The sequence below is a fragment of the Sorghum bicolor genome, chromosome 2 (genome assembly GCF_000003195.3).
Source record: "Sorghum bicolor cultivar BTx623 chromosome 2, Sorghum_bicolor_NCBIv3, whole genome shotgun sequence".
NCBI lineage: Eukaryota > Viridiplantae > Streptophyta > Magnoliopsida > Poales > Poaceae > Sorghum > Sorghum bicolor.
Window position 1 is genome coordinate 66,281,184 of NC_012871.2, and position 19,652 is coordinate 66,300,835.

The 19,652-nt window shown below is 41.6% G+C and overlaps 3 protein-coding genes across 3 annotated transcripts; 1 reads left to right on the top strand and 2 right to left on the bottom strand.

Moving 5' to 3' along the window:
- Positions 7,737-8,736, top strand: LOC8054979. The gene has a single exon (XM_002460545.2). The coding sequence runs from the start codon at positions 7,901-7,903 to the stop codon at positions 8,336-8,338; it is 438 nt and encodes a 145-aa protein (XP_002460590.1). The 5' UTR covers positions 7,737-7,900; the 3' UTR covers positions 8,339-8,736.
- Positions 14,932-17,516, bottom strand: LOC8063329 (trafficking protein particle complex subunit 2-like protein). Its single transcript, XM_002462709.2, has 5 exons — positions 17,190-17,516; positions 16,961-17,057; positions 16,210-16,288; positions 15,856-15,937; positions 14,932-15,249 (listed from the first exon to the last, which is right to left on the bottom strand). Exons 1-5 carry the CDS (start codon positions 17,490-17,492, stop codon positions 15,109-15,111), a joined length of 702 nt encoding a protein of 233 aa, XP_002462754.2. The 5' UTR covers positions 17,493-17,516; the 3' UTR covers positions 14,932-15,108.
- LOC8054980 lies at positions 18,704-19,652 on the bottom strand. Its single transcript, XM_002462710.2, has one exon. It carries the CDS (start codon positions 19,436-19,438, stop codon positions 19,007-19,009), a length of 432 nt encoding a protein of 143 aa, XP_002462755.1. The 5' UTR covers positions 19,439-19,652; the 3' UTR covers positions 18,704-19,006.

The window sequence follows — 19,652 nt, forward strand, 5'->3', positions numbered from 1 at the left end:
TTATGGTTTCATAGAATGTCCATAGTATTTACATCTTGTATTGTGTTTATGATCAAATGTTACACATGACTATGTAGTCACTTGTAGATTGTTTCTAAATCTAATGCTTATGGAGCAGCATTCACACTGAAAGCAGTAGCGAGTCACACTGCATAATATTCTTTCAAAAAAAAAGTCACACTGCATAATGCGTGCCAAGTCATATAACCTTGTTTCTGCCTTTCCATGTAAAACTACAGCCTTTGTCAGGTTCATTCATCAGGAAAACAAAACTTGGAAGTAAAGCATCTTTTAGCAAGTAGTAAAACGTGAAGAGCAGTGCTACTACAATACGATAACTTGTTCTGACGAGTAAAATAAGAAGAGCATAGTGCTAGCTGAGCACAATATACAGAACTAGAAGAAACTTGAGCTTGCAAATTTGCAATACAAGGCTTTGAAGAGGCCATCCAAAAATGATCAGTGATCGAACATGTGGCAGGCTAATGCGGACTTCATTTTCATCTAGCCTTCTGTCTTGGATTGCCTGTAGGTTTTTACAGCACACAAAAAGTTCTCCTCTGTGCACTTTGGTCTACTGGATGCATATCAGGTTAGCAGAGCAACATGCATGTAAACTACTACCATGGTTTCCCATCATTCAGAACTGCTCACTGAACTTGGAGCATATAGAGAAAACACTCGACTACAGTTCAGTGATTACACGGCACATTTAACTGCAGCAACTGAAGATCCAACATTGCGATTCCATGTATTTATGCTACTGTCAATTGTTTTCTTGCACCACCCAGCCCATCTAGAAACTGAGTTTTTATGGAAACAATGGATGCTTCAAATTACTGAATGCAACAGATCTACATGACATTACTGAACTCTTTCCAAATGCATATTTGCTGAAAAGCATATCCAGATGGAGATGCAGTCGATTTGACTGTACTGCTCTAACAAACCGAGCATTAGAGACTGACAAATTGAACAACTGAAGAAGATGCCGGGGGTGCCATTTCCACCGGGAGTCGGCTTTATTTCCTTCTCTCCGCTGCCTGAATCTCCCCGCGGCACCGATGACTGCTACCGAGTATAAAAAGGGAGCGGAATTTGAGAGGAGGCACGGATTCACCCTCGACGAAGGTTTCATCCAGTTTCAAATGCCCTGTTAGTAGGGAATGTTGGGTTTCATTTCATCACGATACGTCACCAAAATTTATCAGTGTGTTTACAACATTAAATGAAAACAAAATCTAGCTGAAATTCCAGCTAGGAATGGCCTTATGGCCGTGCTCAAGTACGTGTACTTGGTCAAAGTCACTCTTGCTGCATTTCTTTGCTTCACCTATCACCTGCTCCTTCACCTCATATATCCCAACCGAAGAGGGTGCTGTTTCTTAAAAGAAAAAAAAACTGAAGAGGCCAGGCTCTTAGAAGGCTAGAATCCAAGGCCTTGTTTAGTTTCGAAAAGTGAAAACTTTTCGGTACTGTAGCATTTTCGTTTGTTTGTGATAAATATTATCTAATCATAGACTAACTAGGATCAAAAGATTCGTCTCGTGATTTACAGCTAAACTGTGTAATTAGTTTTTATTTTTGTCTATATTTAATATTTTATGCATGTGCCAAAAGATTCGATGTGACGGAGAATCTTGAAAACTTTTTGGTTTTCAGGGTGAACTAAACAAGGCCCAACTAAAGTTTGTATCCGGGCCCGTGAAAAGAGGGCCAAGGCCGTGAGAAATTCTAGGCCGCGCCGCGTCTTGCGCTGTTGCAAAAGGTTTCCTGTCCCAATGTTCGTCAGGTCCAGAGCGTCAGGATGATTTCCACTGGCGTGCCCGTGCCGGATCGTGTACTCATTATTATTTCTTTTATTTATATTTAATATTTTTTATATATACTATAAAATTTAATGTGATAAAAAAATTAGAACTAAACAAAACCCTAGTGTATCTCGGTTATGGATGCATAGAAAGCTTCTGGCAACTGGTTTTATTTTTGTCAGTTTGCCATTGCCCCCCAAAACCACGGCTGGATCTGTCTTCGTGCATGAGTCAGAGGTGTGTCAAACAAAACAACAAAACAGCATCAGCGGCATCAACTTACTTTGTTTTGTTATGGAAGAAAGAATATATATTATTGTTTTATCAAGTTTTACGCCCACAATATGCACGTAACTACGCATGCTATATGGTTTTATGGCTGGTTTCGTCCATGGCCTCGCAAAGTCGCAAGCTACCTGACAGTCATGCAGTAATTTTGGCCACTAGATACTCAAAAATAATGACTTGGCAACCAAACATTGTTATCTTAACGAGTCAGTCGAGCTGAGCCGAGTGACTAACGAGCTTCGAGTTTTTGGTTAAGACTTAATCAGAATCGATATTTAGGCCTTGTTTAGATCCAAAATTTTTTTAGATTTTGACACTGCAGCATTTTTATTTTTATTTGACAAATATTATCCAATCATGGAGTAACTAGGCTTAAAAGATTTTTCTCGTGATTTACAAGTAAACTGTCCAATTAGTTATCTTTTTTATCTACATTTAATATTCAATGCATGTATCACAAGATTCGATGGGATGAGGAATCTTGTAAAGTTTTAGGTTTTTAGGTGTATTTAAACAAGGCCTTATATATATCTGTGGAGGCGTTTTGATCTAAACTGGGCTTTGGATCTCAAACGAGAGCCCAGGCTCGCAGAAGCTAAAATTTCGGATTTCGGTACTGTAGCACTTTCGTTTGTTTGTGACAAATATTATCTAATTATGGACTAACTAGGATCAAAAGATTCGTCTCGCGATTTCCAGCTAAACTGTGTAATTAGTTTTTACTTTCGTCTATATTTATTGCTTCATGCATGTGCCGTAAGATTCGATGTGATGGAAAATTCTAAAAACTTTTTGCTTTTTGGAGTGAACAACTCAGTTGTGTAGACGGGCCAGCACAAAGAAGGCCAAGGCCGTGACAAATCCTGGGCCATGCGGTGCGTGGTGCGCGTGCAAAAATTTAGGCCCTGTTTAGTTCCCCACCCAAAAATTTTTCATTCATCCCATCGAATCTTTGGACACATGCATGGAATATTAAATGTAGATAAAAAAATAAACTAATTACACAGTTTAGTTGAGAATCGTGAGACGAATCTTTTAAGCTTAGTTACTCCATGATTAGCCTTAAGTGCTACAGTAACCTACATATACTAATGACAGATTAATTATGCTTAATAAATTTGTCTTGCAGTTTCCTGACGAGCTATGTAATTTGTTTTTTTATTAGTTTCTAAAAATCCCTCCCGACATCCTTCCGACACATTCGATGTGATACCCAAAAAATTTTTCTTCCCAATCTAAACCGGCCTTATATTACCTGCGCCAACAGGTCTGTCAGGTCCAGGACCAGGCTTTGCCGACCGTGCCGTGCCGTGTCATGCACTCATGCGCGTGAGTTCGAGCAACGACGGGGCGGCGGCCTGCCTCTGCCTGTGCTTGTGCGATGCACGCTTTCTTGCGCAGTTGTCCACAAGATTTCGTCACGGTGATGGTGTGACTTGCTAAGCTTATTTACCAAATCTATTAATTATTATTTTTAACTATAGCTTATCAACCCAGCGGTATCTCGATGTGGATGCAGACAGAGCTTTTAGCTACTGGTTTTTGTCCCTTTGCTACCTGCAAAACCGTGGCTTGCTGCTTTGTGCACAAGTCAGAGGTGCATCAAGCGAAATAACAAAAGACCAATGACAACATCGCATCTATTTTGTAGCTACTGTTCGTGAGAAAAAAAAAATCTTTGGCTTATATCAGAGAAATAGTTTTGTTCCCTTATCTAGAAGAAAATAACAGAGAAATAAAAAGCTAGTCGCGATCTCGCCCACAGTATGCATGGAAATAACGCATGCACCTACCTACGTGTTTAAGCCTTGTTTACTTTAAAAAAATTACAAATAGAAATAATAGCACTTTCGTTTGTATTTGACAAATATTGTCCAATCATGGACTAACTAAATTCAAAAAATTCGTCTGACAAATTACAGGTTAATTATATAATTAGTTATTTCTTTTATCTATATTTAGTATTCCATGCATGTGCCGCAAGATTCGATGTGATAAAAAATATGAAAAATTTTGTAAAATATTTTGCAAACTAAACAAGGCCTTAGTAGTACTGCATAACTTTCACGCAATCTCTCGCCGTCTCGCGAGGCACGGTAGGATCTCTTCCGTGGTTTACCCGGCTATCCCCAATTGGCGATTAGGTCGCAATCGACCGTGCATCTATTGCCGTTAGCCGTTACCTTATTTGCGAATTATGAGGACTTCTTGGTTGTTATCTTTCATTCATTCCTTGTCATGTAAATGCACACACAGCATCTCCAACAGTTTAGCAAAAACTGTTTGGCAAATCTTGACTTTTGGCAAGTTGATAAAAAGAATAACAAGTCAAATATTTGATGATCTCCAATAGTTTGCTAAAATGACTTAACAAACATAAAAAAACAGGCCCACAATTACCTGTTTGCAACCGACGGACTCTCCATCTCCCTTCCACCGGATCGCGCAAGAAGACCGGTGGAAACCCTCTTGTGTGAAGTTTCTTGTATACCGGTGGAAAGTAAAGTTTCCTGTGCGCTAGTAGAAAGTTTTCTGTAGACCGGTGGAAAACCTCTTGTGCGCTAATAGAAAGTTTCTTATATACCAGTGGAAAGTTTATTGTTTACCAGTGGAAAGTTTCCTGTGCACCAGTGTAAAGTTTCCCTGTGCAGCGGGGCACACCTTCAGATCGCGATCTCCGGCTGGAGCACCTGGTCTCGCGACGGTCCTTCAAACGACGCCGGTCTGGGAGGAACAACGAGGGCGACCTAAAAGACGACGGGCCAGAAGTTTCACTTGCCGCGCGGGAAAGGGAAAGAAGAAGAAGAGGGATCGCGCGTTGCCAAGCGAGTCCGCGCGGCGGATAGCTACGAGCGCGGCTCATGAACTTGCCAAGCGTGTTAATTTGTCAAATGTGTTTGCCAAACTGTTGGAGATGTATTTTTGCCCTTTTTGCTAATTTTTCAAGGATGCCAAGTGTTTTTTGCCAACTGTTTGAGACTTCCACTGCAATTTTGTCGCTCATGAACCACGCATGCATTCCACCATTTTTCTACTTGGATTTGTTTGATCGTTTCTTTTCAATGGAGAATCCCCGGTTAATTGAGCCTAGGACATGCACGGTGTGCGTACATAATCGAACTATAAACGTTAGATATTTTCTCCTACAAAAATATTTTGTTTTTTAATACGAGGGATATGTCTAGATTGTCTTTCTCGAGAATCATTTACTAGTTAAGTACTTCATCTGTCCTAAAAAATTGTAGTTGAAACGAATCTGGACATACATTTCTCTAGATCATTTCTAAAACAACAATTTTTTGAGGACCGAGAGAATAAGTGACTGACATGTCCTTGTATGCATCCAAAATGATTATTTACCAGCTTGTTTCGCGAAAAAAAAAGAACTCCAGTTAAATTTCTACAAGATGCGCAGGAGGCAGCACATTAAAGCACGACAAAAAAGCGAGTCCGACTGTGCGTGTCCGTGTCCGAGACTTCGATTAGTGACTGAGGCGTCGTTTGCTTTCAAATTTTTTTTACAAAATACAAAGTGTAGTAATTTCGTTTATATTTAACAAATATTATCTAATTATAGACTAATTATGCTTAAAAGATTTATCTTTTAAATTATAGATAAATTATATAATTAGTTATTTTTTTATTTATATTTAATGTTTTATGTATGTATCGTAAGATTTAATGTGATGAAAAATCTAAAATATTTTGTAAATTTTTTTAGAACTAGCCAAGGCCTAGCTAAACCGAATCCTGGTTGTCCCGCTCTTCCACCACCTTTGCCCGTGTGAGATCGAGATCACGTTGCGGCACACGTGAATCGACACCCACCGCACACGCTACGCGCTAGCCTCCACAACGATCAGTTTTCAGCTTGTTTCCCTAAAAAAAATACAATGAGATCTTGTTTCCATCATATCGAATCTTTAGATACATAGAGCATTAAATATAAATAAAAAGCTAATTATATAGTTTATTTATAATTTACGAGATGAATATTCTAAGCCTAGTTAATTATGATTGAACAAGGCCTTGTTTAGTTCCAAAAAATTTTGCTAAAAATTTTAGATTTTACATTATATCGAATCTTGCGGTACATGCATGGAGCATTAAATATAGATAATAATAATAATAATTAATTACAGATTTTACCTGCAATTTGTGAGACAAATCTTTTGATCCTAGTTAGTTCATGATTGGACAATATTTATTAAATATAAACAAAAGTACTGTTATTCCTATTTTGCAAAAAATTTTGAAAGTAAACAAAGCCTAAAACGTCTAGGGCCTTGTTTAGTTCACCCTGAAAACTAAAAAGTTTTCAAGATTTCCTGTCACATCGAATCTTGTAGCACATGCATAAAATATTAAATATAGACGAAAACAAAAACTAATTACACAGTTTAGCTGTAAATCACGAGACGAATCTTTTGATCCTACTTAGTCTATGATTGAATAATATTTATCACAAACAAACAAAAGTGCTACAGTATCGAAATTTTTTCACTTTTCGGAAGTAAACAAGGCCCTAGAGCACGCAGGAGGTACAATACAACACATTGCATTGAAGCTAGGCAAATAATCGAGTAGTAACGCTTTGTTTAGTTTGACGCTGAAATTTTTTTAACGTACGAGGGCTCAAAAGTTTTTCCTTGTCATATCTAAACCGGTGATGACGTGGAGGGGCCGAGACGCCGGAGAATTCCCTACGAGTAATATGTAGAATGTCATATAAAGGTGTGTATGGGTGTTCACATACTTAGAGCACTCCCAATGCAGAAACCATCATGTAGACATTAATTATAGTACCACCTAAGTATTTTGCTAATGTGGCAAGATAGTTATTGAAGAGAGAACAAAAATCATAAAAACTAGGTCTAAGTTAGAAACCATGTCTACACGACATCCCAGATATGAAGTGATATGATTGGTTAAGAATAGAGAGAGAATGAATGTGATTGGATAAAAAATTATTCTATAGAAACTATCCATTGGGACTATAGTTTCCATACATAGTGTCTATAGAAATTAATAGGTATAAAAAACTACATGTAGTTTTTAGCATTGAGAGTGCCTTTATAGAATTCGTTAGGAAACCGTGAGACGAATTTACGAAGCCTAAGTAATCCGTTATTAGCGCATGTGTTAGTAGCAATTAGTGTCTAATTATGAATTAATTAGACCTAAAAGATTAGTCTTGCAAAATCTAATTAGTCTATGTAATTAGTTTTTTATTTTATCTATATTAATAATCTATGTACGTATTTAAATATTCGATGCTATATAATAAATGTTTTTTAGTGGACCGGAGCTGAACCGAATGGTCGCCCCGCCTGTCCACCACCTTTGGCCGTGCGCCCGTGGCTGTGCGAGGTCGAGATAACGTCGCGGCTCACGCGAGTCGTCACCACGGCGCCGCACGCTACGCGTTAGCCTCCCGTTGGCAGCCGGAGCCGGTCCACTCCCACCCAACGGTCAGGTGACCCCGCACCCCACGTCCGTCCCCGTCCCGAGCACGGGCCCCGGGCCCGCACGCCAGCCGCACCGACGGGTCCAGCCCCCACCCCAAACGTCTACTAGACCTCGGCGGCACCGCACCCGGCGGCGAGACCGACCGAGTCGGTTTCGTTCCGCTATAAAGCCCCCGCGCGGTCCGCCGGGCTCCGACCTGGTTCTTGCAGATCGGCCCAGCCAACACCCCATAATTCCGGATTCCATCCTCCACTGGGCTCGCCTCCCCTCCCCTCTCCTCTCTCTCCACGAAGCCAACAAACCAGCCGCAGCCCGCACCCCGCAGGGCAGCGATGGCCGTGGCTTGCGCGTCGCTGGCGGGCGGGTGGGAGATCGGTCCCGGGCTCGCGCTCGGGGCCCTGTTCACGGAGGCGGAGCTGGCGGTGGCGGACCAGCTCGTGCAGCTCAGCGGCAGCGGCGGAGGGGACGAGGCGGCAGAGTCGGAGTCGCCGCGGTCCGTGAACACGTGCGCGGGCGCCGCGGCGTGGGAGGAGCGGGAGGAGGAGGTGGTGGTGGTGGCCGGTGTCGGGATCGGGACGATGGAGCTGGATAGGAGGGCGAGGAAGAGGTACCGCCTCCTGTCGGACGTCTACGCCGCCACGAGGCCGGTGATGACGACCGGCGCCGACGCGGACGCGGGCAACGCCAGGAAGAGGAAGCGGGGTCACGAGCCGGAGGCGCCGGAGACCGGGACGACGACGATCAGGTACGACGGAGATCAGTGCTTCTAGACTTGAACTAGAATCTAGAGGGAGGACGGAGGAGGAAGATGAGGGTAGGACAGATGGGAGGGAAGGGCTCTTGTGTAATTATCGAAGGTTAGTAGGGTCTGTTTTGCAATGTCAGTCCTCTTGCTTTTCAAAGGAAAGAAGGCCACAACAAAGGGGGCCAGAACAAGACAAGAAAGCGAAGCTAGCTTGTACAGAAAGTTGCTCGTCGTGCTGCTGCTACGTTTTGAATTCGAATTTTGGATCCGAACTGGGCCAGCAAGATATTTATTTCCAGATCACGAATTGAAAGTCTTCCCCGGCCAAGTGCGCGCTGGTGCCCCTATAGTAGTACCATTGTGTGGTCTTGTGTGTGGCCGGCCGGCCTCCCAATTTGAATTTTCAATCCCATTTTTCCTGTCCCCCGTTGCCCAAATGTTCATCGGGATCCGTACGTGGAGCCGTTTAGAAAATGGAACCATCCGCCGTCGCCGCCGTCCGCCACAGCATTCCAGGATCGCTGCAGCTGCGATGCGAAGCATGTATACGAGTAGACAGACGAGGTACACAAGCTTTGAATTGAATACGATACGAAGTAGTACAAGCAGGCTAAGCATCATGCATGCATGGTCCATGGAGGTGTGGTGTGGTGTGGTGTGGGTGGCGGTGGCGGTGGCGGTGGCCGCGCTACGTTTCCGGCGAGTGCTGGAACGTTTCAAAGCGGCATTTCGCTGGCGGCTGTTTTCAACTTTGGAAGCGGAGATCTCCGAAGATCAGAGATTATAAAATTTACATAAACCGTCTGACGTTTGCTTTGAATTGGCAACGATGGCTAGCGGGAGATTACGATCAAGTCGTAGTATCCAGGCAGCAGGCAAGCACTACGTTAGTTGCGGTATTTTATTATGCACACGAGCTGCTGTCTCCAGGCTTGTGTGATATAGTTCACCCTAAAATTCAAAAACTTTTCAAAATTTCTTGTCATATCGAATCTTGCGACATATGCATAGAGCATTAAATATAAACAAAAATAAAATTAATTGTTATAGTTTATCTATAATTTACGAGACAAATCTTTTAAGCCTAGTAAGTCAATAGTTAGACAATAATTATCAAATACAAAAGAAAGTACTATAATATCAAAATCTCGAAACTAAACAAGGCCTAATTCTAATGCACGTCTGGCAAACAACAAAGTAGGAGCACCTCATTTATCGTCAGCACAATAGAAACACCAAATACATGTACGGTATATTAGATATGCGAGTATGGTATGCTCCTGAAACTAACATTTCAGTCCAAATCAACCTGCTTTTGGTCATGCACGCTAATATCGTACTAGTTTTCTTGTCTGATAAGGCATGGCTGAAAATAATATTTGTCAATCTATTGTGAGAGAAAAACGCTGCTGCTAACAAAAAAAAAGTATGGGTTATAAGTCAAGCGAATAGATTTGTACATACGGTCTATAAGTACTGTTCATTTTTTCCCTAAAATAAAAAAGACAAGGTGCTTACTGTTGTCACTGTCGAAGGGTATGGTTATCGTGCATCAATCCACTAGAACATGATTAACGCTGGTACTTCTGTGGGGGCAATAATAAGTCCTGTGTGCTAATCACACATTTTCTACTGTCCGCATGCGCGCGCGCAGCCACAGAATAATGAATGGCTCATAATCCATCGCACAGCATTTTTCAGTCTAATTCAATAATTTTATGATCTGCTCAATAAAGCCTCAAAGTCTGCTTTGTTTGGCTTCACACCCTTCAGGTCTTTATTTAGGTTTCTTTGGTCCTCCTTGCTAAATTTTAGCCAGCTAAACTTTAGTTACTTTAGTAGCTAAAGTTTCAAACACATTAATTAAAAAAATTAAAATAGTTTACTTCCATTAGTCACTAAAGAGTAGCTAAGGGGAACCAGACAAGGCCTTAGTGTGGTATTTGCATGTTGGCAAAGAAACTTACTCCACCGACAAATTTTCAGTATATATTAATGACTGATTTCAAAGTGGGAAAATTAAAGGCACTTTGATTAGGTACATAATGAGTTGTTTCATAATTTTCCTAGGTTTCATGTGTGGAAACTGTGTGCCACTCATGTTTGGTATTCTGCAAAGTAACGGAACGGGTGTTAGTTACTAGTAGCTTGTTATACGATGGGCGGATGGCGTCTGCCGCTCCTGCACCTATATCTCCTAGTAGTTGTTTTATCACAAAAAAAAAAACTAGTTGCCGACCAGTATTATAGGTATAAACGACGTCTGGAAATGGCAGTTCGCACCGAAAGTCGTTCACGTGGAGATATCAGATATGGAAACCAGCAGCAGCAGTCCTTGGTGACGTGTATGTGTATATGGATGGGAAAACGTAACTTGCATTGGTGGCCTAGCCTATGATGATAGGATGTTCAGTTCGGCAAGCTAATCTATTCATGACAACAGGACACACGTATATAGGAACTCCATAAAAAGGAAGTATGGCATAGCCTATTCCTTCTCAAGAAATGACATCGACACGGGAGGAACTTGGAGTTGAAATGTCAGAGGAATTGATGAAGTTCATGTGTCGGATAGCGATTGCTGCAGCTTCTAAAGGTTGTTTTTTTGCCATCATCGTGTGATTGTGAAGAAAAGTTAGATTTTCCAGATGAGATACTTTAGCACGTGTACGTATATTATCATTGCCGAATCGAATGATTAATTCCATGGTTAATGGTCAACAGAATAAACTAACTTCGTTCCCAATCTCTTTGGAATGAATCGTTGAGTGATTGGAGGCAAATGAAGAAAAGGTTAAGCAATTCTTGCAAGCATACATTCCCATAAATGCGGCGTGACATGTAGTTTCTTCGCGGAAACAAGAAGATTATGCACGCATGTGAGCTAGGTAGCTCGTATGTACCTGAATGCATATTCCAGTCAAATTTCCATACTTTGTAGATGTTAGATATGTATATGAATATTATGTACAAGTCCACGTTAGGATTTATTGTGTTTAGCAGTATATGTTAGAGTTAGAGTTAGACTCTTGTAACCTAGTCTCTTAATAAATATTAGAGGAATGATGTCCAATATATATAGATCGTATAGTAGTTCTTGTTGCTGACCCTGATCTCTCTTAGTTCTGATGCTCTAGGTTGGGGACCAGGGTCTTGTTGATGCTACTTGCTCCATGGATGATCAGACAAAGTTTGTGATGTGCTCTGTCAAAGCGTGGCGCATGCATATCATTAGTTACCTATTATAATGTGCACTGCTGGCGGATGGGTGGGGTACTGGATTAGATAACATTGTGGCATTGTTTTCCATGACTCATGCTAGGGGTTGTGCTTCACTAGTCGGAGCGAGCACAGATAGATTCATCTTGATTTTAAGAAATTGTTGTTGCTATACATGTTAATCAGAATGGTCATAGAGAGATATAGAATTTTCCATGTCCGTAGATTTTTTTTGTGGTTGAAGTAGAACCTAAGTCCTAACCGTTCACATTTAGGCCTTGTTTAGTTCCCACCAAAACCCAAAAACTTTTCAAAATTCTCCGTCAAATCGAATCTTGCGGCACATGCATGGAGTATTAAATATAGATAAAAACAAAAACTAATTGCACAGTTTATCTGTAAATCGTGAGATAAATTTTTTAAGCCTAGTTACTCCATGATTGGATAATGTTTGTAAAATAAAAACGAAAGTGCTACAGTACCTTAACCCAAATTTTTTTGGGAACTAAACAAGGCCTTAGTTTTTGTAGGGGTTCAATTTCCATTTCGATTTAATTTAGGCAACCAATTTACTTTGATTCTCATGTTTTTTTCATTCACCATAATTGGGAGGAGAGGAGAGTGTGTTGATTAGACACTATACATAAGTATAGTTGCTGAACAATTCTGGAGAGTTTAGATGCTTTGCGCACATACTAGTGAAGATGGACAAAATGTCCATTATATGTTCATGTACTTCCTATGATGAAATGTTGTATATTGATGCTATCCTATCATCTCTCTCATCATAGGATTGAGAGAATTCATTTGTTTCTTCGCGCACATACTAGTGAAGATGGACAAATTTAGTTATATGTTTATTATCAAAATGTTAAAGTTGAAATATGAAACTTTAGTCCTCGACTTAGCACAGGTGTTCGTATTTTCCTGAATTTATTCCAGGATATAACGACACTATGCTTTTTAGTGGTAGACGATGTCTCCGTCGACAGCGAGGCGTCTGTGGTGACTTCGTGAATTTTGTGATCTACCGGCTCAATCCTTCCGATGTTCTCATAGGGGTAGGGTTTGCATACGTATGTTCATACTTCATAGAGATGAGTGTGCGTGCATTATGTGTAACACGTAGGCTCACACATGTTATCACTGCTGCGCTGCATATCTCATGCACTGTAGGCATGCAGTTTTTTTTGTAAACATGCTAAATAGCCATCGAAGATCAGAAGAGATAATTAGTTTTGTGATATTGCTGCAGTGATATGCTAGGTCTATACAATGTTCAGAGAAAACAGATATTTGTGGTTGTAATATACTAACCTTTGATAAGGTGATTATCTTGGTTTTAAATGTGTGCCTAAATAGAAGTAAATAGAGACCAAGAGATAACTAATAGGAACTAAACTCATGAGAGGCTAAACAAGCTCGTCTGTGTAGTTTTGGGATTAATCAGCAAACTGAAGCATAAATGGTAACAAATAAGAGTTATAATATTTTGTACGTGCACCTAGTGAAGAAGAACAAGATGATGATTATAGTTTCATGCAGCTACACTAATGAAAGGTTGTAGCCTACCGTCTTCTCATCATGTGATTGAGCATATTAATTTCTTTCTGGTGCATTTTAATAACTATTCATTTTTTGAAAAAATAATAATAACTATTCTGGTCTATGTGTTTTGCTTTTTATTTCAGAACACTGATTAATAACACATCTTTTATGAAGCTAGCAAAATACATGGTCGCGACAGAAAACCGAAATATACTTGTCTAACAGTCTAACTAAGAATGACATCTATTTATATTAGGGCATCTCCAGTGTATAAATCGATTTTACTCTGCTCAAACAGCATCGTGTCAGAGGGTTCGATGCCCACTATGTGAGCATCGGTTTGTGGGGCCTGCTACTCTTGTTTTTGTTTTCACGTGTCAGCTCTAGATAGGATGTGAATCTGTCACTGCTGGTCTAATACCATCTTGCACTTGAGAGATGATTTTTTTATGTAGCTTTGGTTGACTCTTCGGTAGCATCCGGTTTCAAATCTGATACACATGGTTCGGTTGCTGCAGTGTGCTCGGTTCGACTTTTCACTCCCATGGTTCGATTTTCGCATACACTGGAGCTGCTCTTATATAATAAAAGTGCTGAATTATTTGCCTGGCCAGAGCAGTTATGGGTGTGTTTAGATCCAAAGTATATTTCATTTGTATTTGACAAACATTGTATAATTATGGACTAACTAGACTTAAAAGATTATTCGTCTCACGATTTATAGTGTACAATTAGTTATTTTTTATCTATATTTAACGTTCTGTATACATTTGCCGTAAGCTTCGATGTGATGAAGAATTTTATAAACTTTTAGGTTTTTTAAGTGTATCTAAACAAGCTCTATATGTAGTAAAACTGAATCGCCAAATCTGTATGGATGGATCCCACCCCATCGTGGGTTCCTTCCCTGTGCAAATCATTGAGCAGCTGGGCGTGCTGCTGTCGGCACAACGGGCGATGGGTAACAGGAGCAGTGGCAGTCCGACACTGCGAAACTGACGCAGTATGTGGCCACCCACAAATTTACGTGGCCACAATTCTCATGAGTGAGGAGGGGGTCAGATAAGCCCCTTTGTTTGTGAAGGGCAAAGGCCGGCCTGATCCTTTTACAAAAACATCGTGTTGTGGAAGTGTGGTTCTCTTTTCGTTGGCTGGGCATGCAACAGTTGACTGACTGATCAGACGAGGTGATAGTCAAGTCTAACCCAAACTAACCGAACTCTTTTGGCATCAGAGAAAATAGCAGCCCATGGTCTGCTGGTCCTAGATTATATAGAAGGTTCTTCTTGCATGGAAATTCTTGTTGGCTCTATCTAATCTACCTGATGAAAAGCCGCCATATCAAATATCGAACTGCACTCTGTACACGCGTATACAGAGAAACTCGGCAGAACTCAGGTCTTGTTCAGTTGATGAATTTTTTTAGTGTTTAGGTACCGTAGCACTTTTATTTATATTTGATAATTATTGATTAATTATAGACTAATAGTCTCAAAGAATTCGTCTCATAAATTACAGACAATCTATACAATTAATTATTTTTAATCTATATTTAGTGCTTAAGATTCAATGTGATGGAAAATCCGGAATTTTTTTGAACTAAACAAGACCTCATTCTAGCAAGCCATTCAATGAACTTGCACTGAAACTCACCCGTAGCGGCCCATGCTTCGAAAAGAGCTTTCGAGGCCCTGTTTGGGTCTCCTAAGAAAAATGAGAATAATAAGATAAGAAAATTAGAAATGAGATTCAAATAGGGCTTTACTTCTGCTAGACAGGTCGTGACTGCAAGAGGCAGACCATGCAAGACAACAAGTAACAACGCCATGATGGGTCACAGATCAGATGCACTGAACAAGAAAAGGCACAATCTTTGAATGAATGAACCACTATCTTTCTTTGTTCAGCAATCAGTACCAAACTAGCATCACGTTCAACATACAAGCAGTACACAGTGGGGAGTGATTTTGTCAAACAGGTAGAACACATATGTTTGATTACAGGAAGTCTGGCAAAAGTGGCATTCGATCAACTGGTTATCCCTGAACCGAAGGATTTCACGATGGTGCTTACTCTTGCACCAAAGCTTCTTGAAGCAATCTTTTTCCCTGGGACATGGAACGGGTTTGAGACGGCATCTACATATGCAGCATGGAACTTCCTGAAAAACTGAGAAAACAGAAATGGAAATGAACTGGTATTCTTTTGCACACATAGAAGATCAAGCATGAGCATCAAACCTCATGTAAAATAAAAACGGTTACAAAATTTTGTTTCAGTGCATCCTTAGAAAGAAGAAACAGTTCGTCTAGAACTTCTCAGGGAACACTTGATTTACATTGCTAGACGGAGAAACTGAGCAGCTGTGATTAATGCAAAATATCTGTGTACTACCCAATGAAATCTATATCTATCTATATATCTATAGCTATATCTATATATCTATATCTATATTCTATATAGAATATATTCTATGTCTTATAATCCTAAACCCACTAGCCATTCTATCTCGACATGCAAGCAGTCCACCTCAGCAATCCACTATCACTTGCATTTAATTGTTTTCTTTAGTATGCCACGTCATCCACTACCATTAATTTATAAGTTTATTCTTTCATATAAGTAATTCAGTTTGATGTCATTTTAATTCATCCGCAATTCCCCCAGCAACATACGGGGTATGCTTCTAGTATAATATATGTTGTATACATGTTCGATACATATATTAACATTTTTCATTAAAAAATGGTACAGTCAAAGCACTGAGGAGCTTACATTTCGGGCATCTGCATCTTTGACATCAAGATCAGTCGTGACCATGATAAATTTGACCTTTGTGTTTGTCAAATAGCCGTACCTGCACATAATATATCATAATAATTAATCAATTTCCTAGCAATTGGCAGCCAGATTAAGAATGTCAGTGCTATCAGCAGGAATATTTAGTTGGCGACAGGGGAACACATATAAATATTTAGTTGATAGTCATTATTTTAACTTCTTTGTGAATAATCCAAGTACAAGAATTTCTGAAAATAGAACCAATAGATTTTTTAAACTTCAGCAACCAATGGAGGCAGATGTCATCAGGCAAATCAAGCAAATAACTAAAACCTGGAATAAACTTACACTTTGTAGTTCTCAGTTGGGTACAGAAGACCCAAAAATGTCTCATTCAACGTAGGCGCACTCCTTTTAGGATTGTTCACTGTCAACAGAATGAATGTCGAGGCAAATAAGAAAACGATAGCCAAACAGCACTGAGAAAAAGGAGATTGATATTTCTATACGCCAAGGAATCACTGAGTTAAAACTAGTCTGATAAGATGGAATCAACCATCGCATTTGTCCATTATAATCATCTAGAACCACTAAGCTTCTATGCATGTCTGCAAAATGATAAGTGCATGCTTTTGTCCGCATATGCCACATGATTTGAGTTTTCCCCCCATTTGTACAAGTTGGATCGATTGTCAAGTTCTAATGCTCACTCCAGTACCTTTTTTTTTTCCCTTGGAGAAACGCTCACTCCAGTAACTAAGGGCCTGTTTGGTTGGAGGACTCGCAGGCAAATGGCAGGCCCTAGATAACTGGAAGAGTAGATTTTGATTCTTCTAACCTGAAACTGGTGGTGTCCGCTTCTAATTTCAGTTTTGAATTAGTAACTCCAGAGCAACAAGCACGCAATTTAAACGAACGTGATCTCCTCCACAAATGACTACAATCTACAGCATGCAACAAACACTAGCATAATTTCAACAGGCAGAAACTAACTAGAACTCCCAGCTACTCACAGCCCGCTAAAAAGAAGGCCATCTAGATCTGGATCACGATGCCTCGGCGGGGGGCGCGCACGCGGGGGTGAGAGACGCTTAGCTACCTCGCTCGTCGATGACGTCGAGGGAGCAGTGGACGATGTGGTGGAGCTTGAGGGCGTCGTCCGCCTCCGTGAAGCTCTGCAGGTACAGCGGATTGTTCTGCAGCACCGACGGAAACGCAAAGGCGAAGTTCTTAAGTCGATAATTTCAGCAGCGCCCAGGACGAGATCGCATCAGGCCAGATCTGCACGATCGGACGCGAGGGTCGAGTGGGGCGGTGAGGGTCCTGACCTGGTGGCCGACGACGGCGACGCAGACGATCATGATTCCGCCGGGAAGAGGACTCGAGCCAGTCGCCGGAGAGGAACGGAGGACGCGGCCGCCAGTCTCGCCGGTTGCCGGTAGCGAGACCTCCGGTCCCGAGGACTCAGGCCGCGAAGTAACTCTGGGCTCTGGCTGGGCTCCCGGCCGGCCCGCTCGTGTGGGCGAATGGGCGATGACGGCATTACGGCAACAGGCACCATATGCCAACGGAGCGATCGGACGGTCAGGAGAAGCGGAGAACCCTTTCTCAGCGCACGAATCTTGATTCATACCTAGGTCGAAAAAAGACTTCACGCGTGCATAATCGAACGTCTGAAGGACAGACATATTCATAAATTCATTCAGACGAGAGAATAGTGGATTGATTTCACACACACAAGATAAAGAGGCCAAACCGTAATCAACGACAAGAAAAGTTCAGACAAAACTGGCAAAGTCACATAATAATAAAGCGAATAAAGCTCCTGCGTCAATTCTAGTGCTTATTTCGTCCCTAACCTTTTGTGTTCATGTTACAAAATCAGCTTGAGTTCACAGTTAACTGATGAATAAGCGGGAGTTCCACATGAGACCTGGCTCCAGGGTCCGTGACCACAAATAACAAACGCATCTTCTGTAGTGCTAAACAGCAAAACGAGTACTTCACAGCCTTTTCGGTCTTGAACCCATTGCAGGATTTCCTGGATGTGGACGCACACGCACCTATCTCCCAAAGCAGCAAAGACACCTGAAGATCGTGTACAGAGGTGAGGTTAGTATTGTTAGGAGCTTTCTATAGACACGTATTCAAGCTGAATTTTTCTATCAAAGAAATTCAAGCTGCAATTTAATGATTAATATATTTGCTTGAGCCGAATCTGCTAGTCATTCAGCAGTATTTTTCTCTCACAACAAATCAGCCAACGGTACTTTCTGTCATAACTTATCAGCCAAACGAACAAGGCTACACAAGATATGCTAAGCAGCCTTGACCAACGAGATCATATATATATACCCATAATGTTATCATTAAAGTATGCCCTAAAAATTATAGGGCAATAAAATTCATTGTTCAATTTTCTGCACACATAGTTTTTCAGACCATGTTTCAGTCTGAAACTGGAAGTATGTTAATAGCAGCAACCCTATGTCCCACTAGAAAACTAAGCTGTTGTATATAGTAACAAGAAAGCTCAAGCAACTACCTGGATAAACATTACACAGTTGCACAGCAACCCTGCTCAGTTCACTTGAACTTATCAACACTATTTTTCCAGTTATGGAACAAAGTTTTCCTCTCACAACAAATCAGCATCAACATCAGCGCCAGCCAAAAAATCAGCCAGTCCAAAAAATAAGACAACAACTTTAGCACAAACGAACTCTGGATACAATTGGCAAGTAGAATGATTGGGGAAAAGGATATCAACTAAATAGTTCCCAGACATTAAAAGTAAAAAATAAAATAAAAAGGAAACATCTAGACATATGGAGCACTGATATCGCCCAAAGATAATTGCAATTCTGGAATCAACTCAAATCTGGTGAATTCAAGGGACTACAAATTATATATAGTGTTGCTAAAAGACCAAAACAATTGATTTTTCTTCTCCAATTTCATGTTTCCCAGAGACAATCACATACATGATACACTGCAAAATTACATTGTCACACCATTTATTCAACAAAACCTTATAAATCGGCCACATCATCCAACAGCAGATTGAAGTTGAAGGTTGCAACAAAGTTTGACTCTGATCCTAAAATTGCAGAGGGCAATCCGAAGCGGTCGACAGACTCACAAATCAGCTCTTGACGACCCTCCAGCGGCTCAGGGCCCTGGCGACGGGCGGCGTGAGCGCGATGGTGATGGGGACCCTCACGGGGAACAGTGCCTTGTTGCAGAGAAGCGCGAGCCCGAGCGCGCCGCCGCTCGACGCCACGAGCTCCATCGTCCTGTTGCGGGGCTGCCGCTCCCGCTCCGTCTCTTCTTGCAGGACCTCGCTGGGTCTGGGCGGCAGGGGGCCGTCGCTGGAGGCAGGGGCGGGTGAGGCCTCGCCGTCAACGGTGACGCCAGGGGACATGCCGAACCTCCGGAAGACGGCTTCGACGTCGACGTTGTTGTTGATGGCGACGTAGAGGCCAGCGATGGAGGCGCACGAGACGGATAGGTGGACGCCCACGGCCACCTTGCCGTACTTCCTCATGAGCTCCTTGATCCTGCCGGAGAACGCCATGGCCGCCGGCGAGGCTGGAGGTTTATGATTCGGGGGCGGCGCTGTGACGGCTAGGGTTTTGGTCTTTTGCGGCGGGTCGGTTGCGGGCTCACGGCTGAAGCGAAGGCGCAGGATGGATCTCGGCTTGCCGCTAGCGGGCCGCGTTCCTTTTCTCGCCTTTCCTTGCTTGGAAAATCAGGCAACCGATTCACGATCAAATCCGATCGGATACAGT

What these genes read in the sequence shown, in the direction of transcription:
- LOC8054980 (XM_002462710.2), bottom strand. Translation starts at nt 19,438, where the DNA reads ATGGCGTTCTCCGGCAGGATCAAGGAGCTCATGAGGAAGTACGGCAAG.
- LOC8054979 (XM_002460545.2), top strand. Translation starts at nt 7,901, where the DNA reads ATGGCCGTGGCTTGCGCGTCGCTGGCGGGCGGGTGGGAGATCGGTCCC.
- LOC8063329 (XM_002462709.2), bottom strand. Translation starts at nt 17,492, where the DNA reads ATGAATCAAGATTCGTGCGCTGAGAAAGGGTTCTCCGCTTCTCCTGAC. An exon ending in TCGCCGTCGTCGGCCACCAG is followed by an intron (nt 17,058 to 17,189) that starts GTCAGGACCCTC and finishes TCGGTGCTGCAG; the next exon opens with AACAATCCGCTGTACCTGCA. An exon ending in CGACGTCATCGACGAGCGAG is followed by an intron (nt 16,289 to 16,960) that starts GTAGCTAAGCGT and finishes TTCTGTTGACAG; the next exon opens with TGAACAATCCTAAAAGGAGT.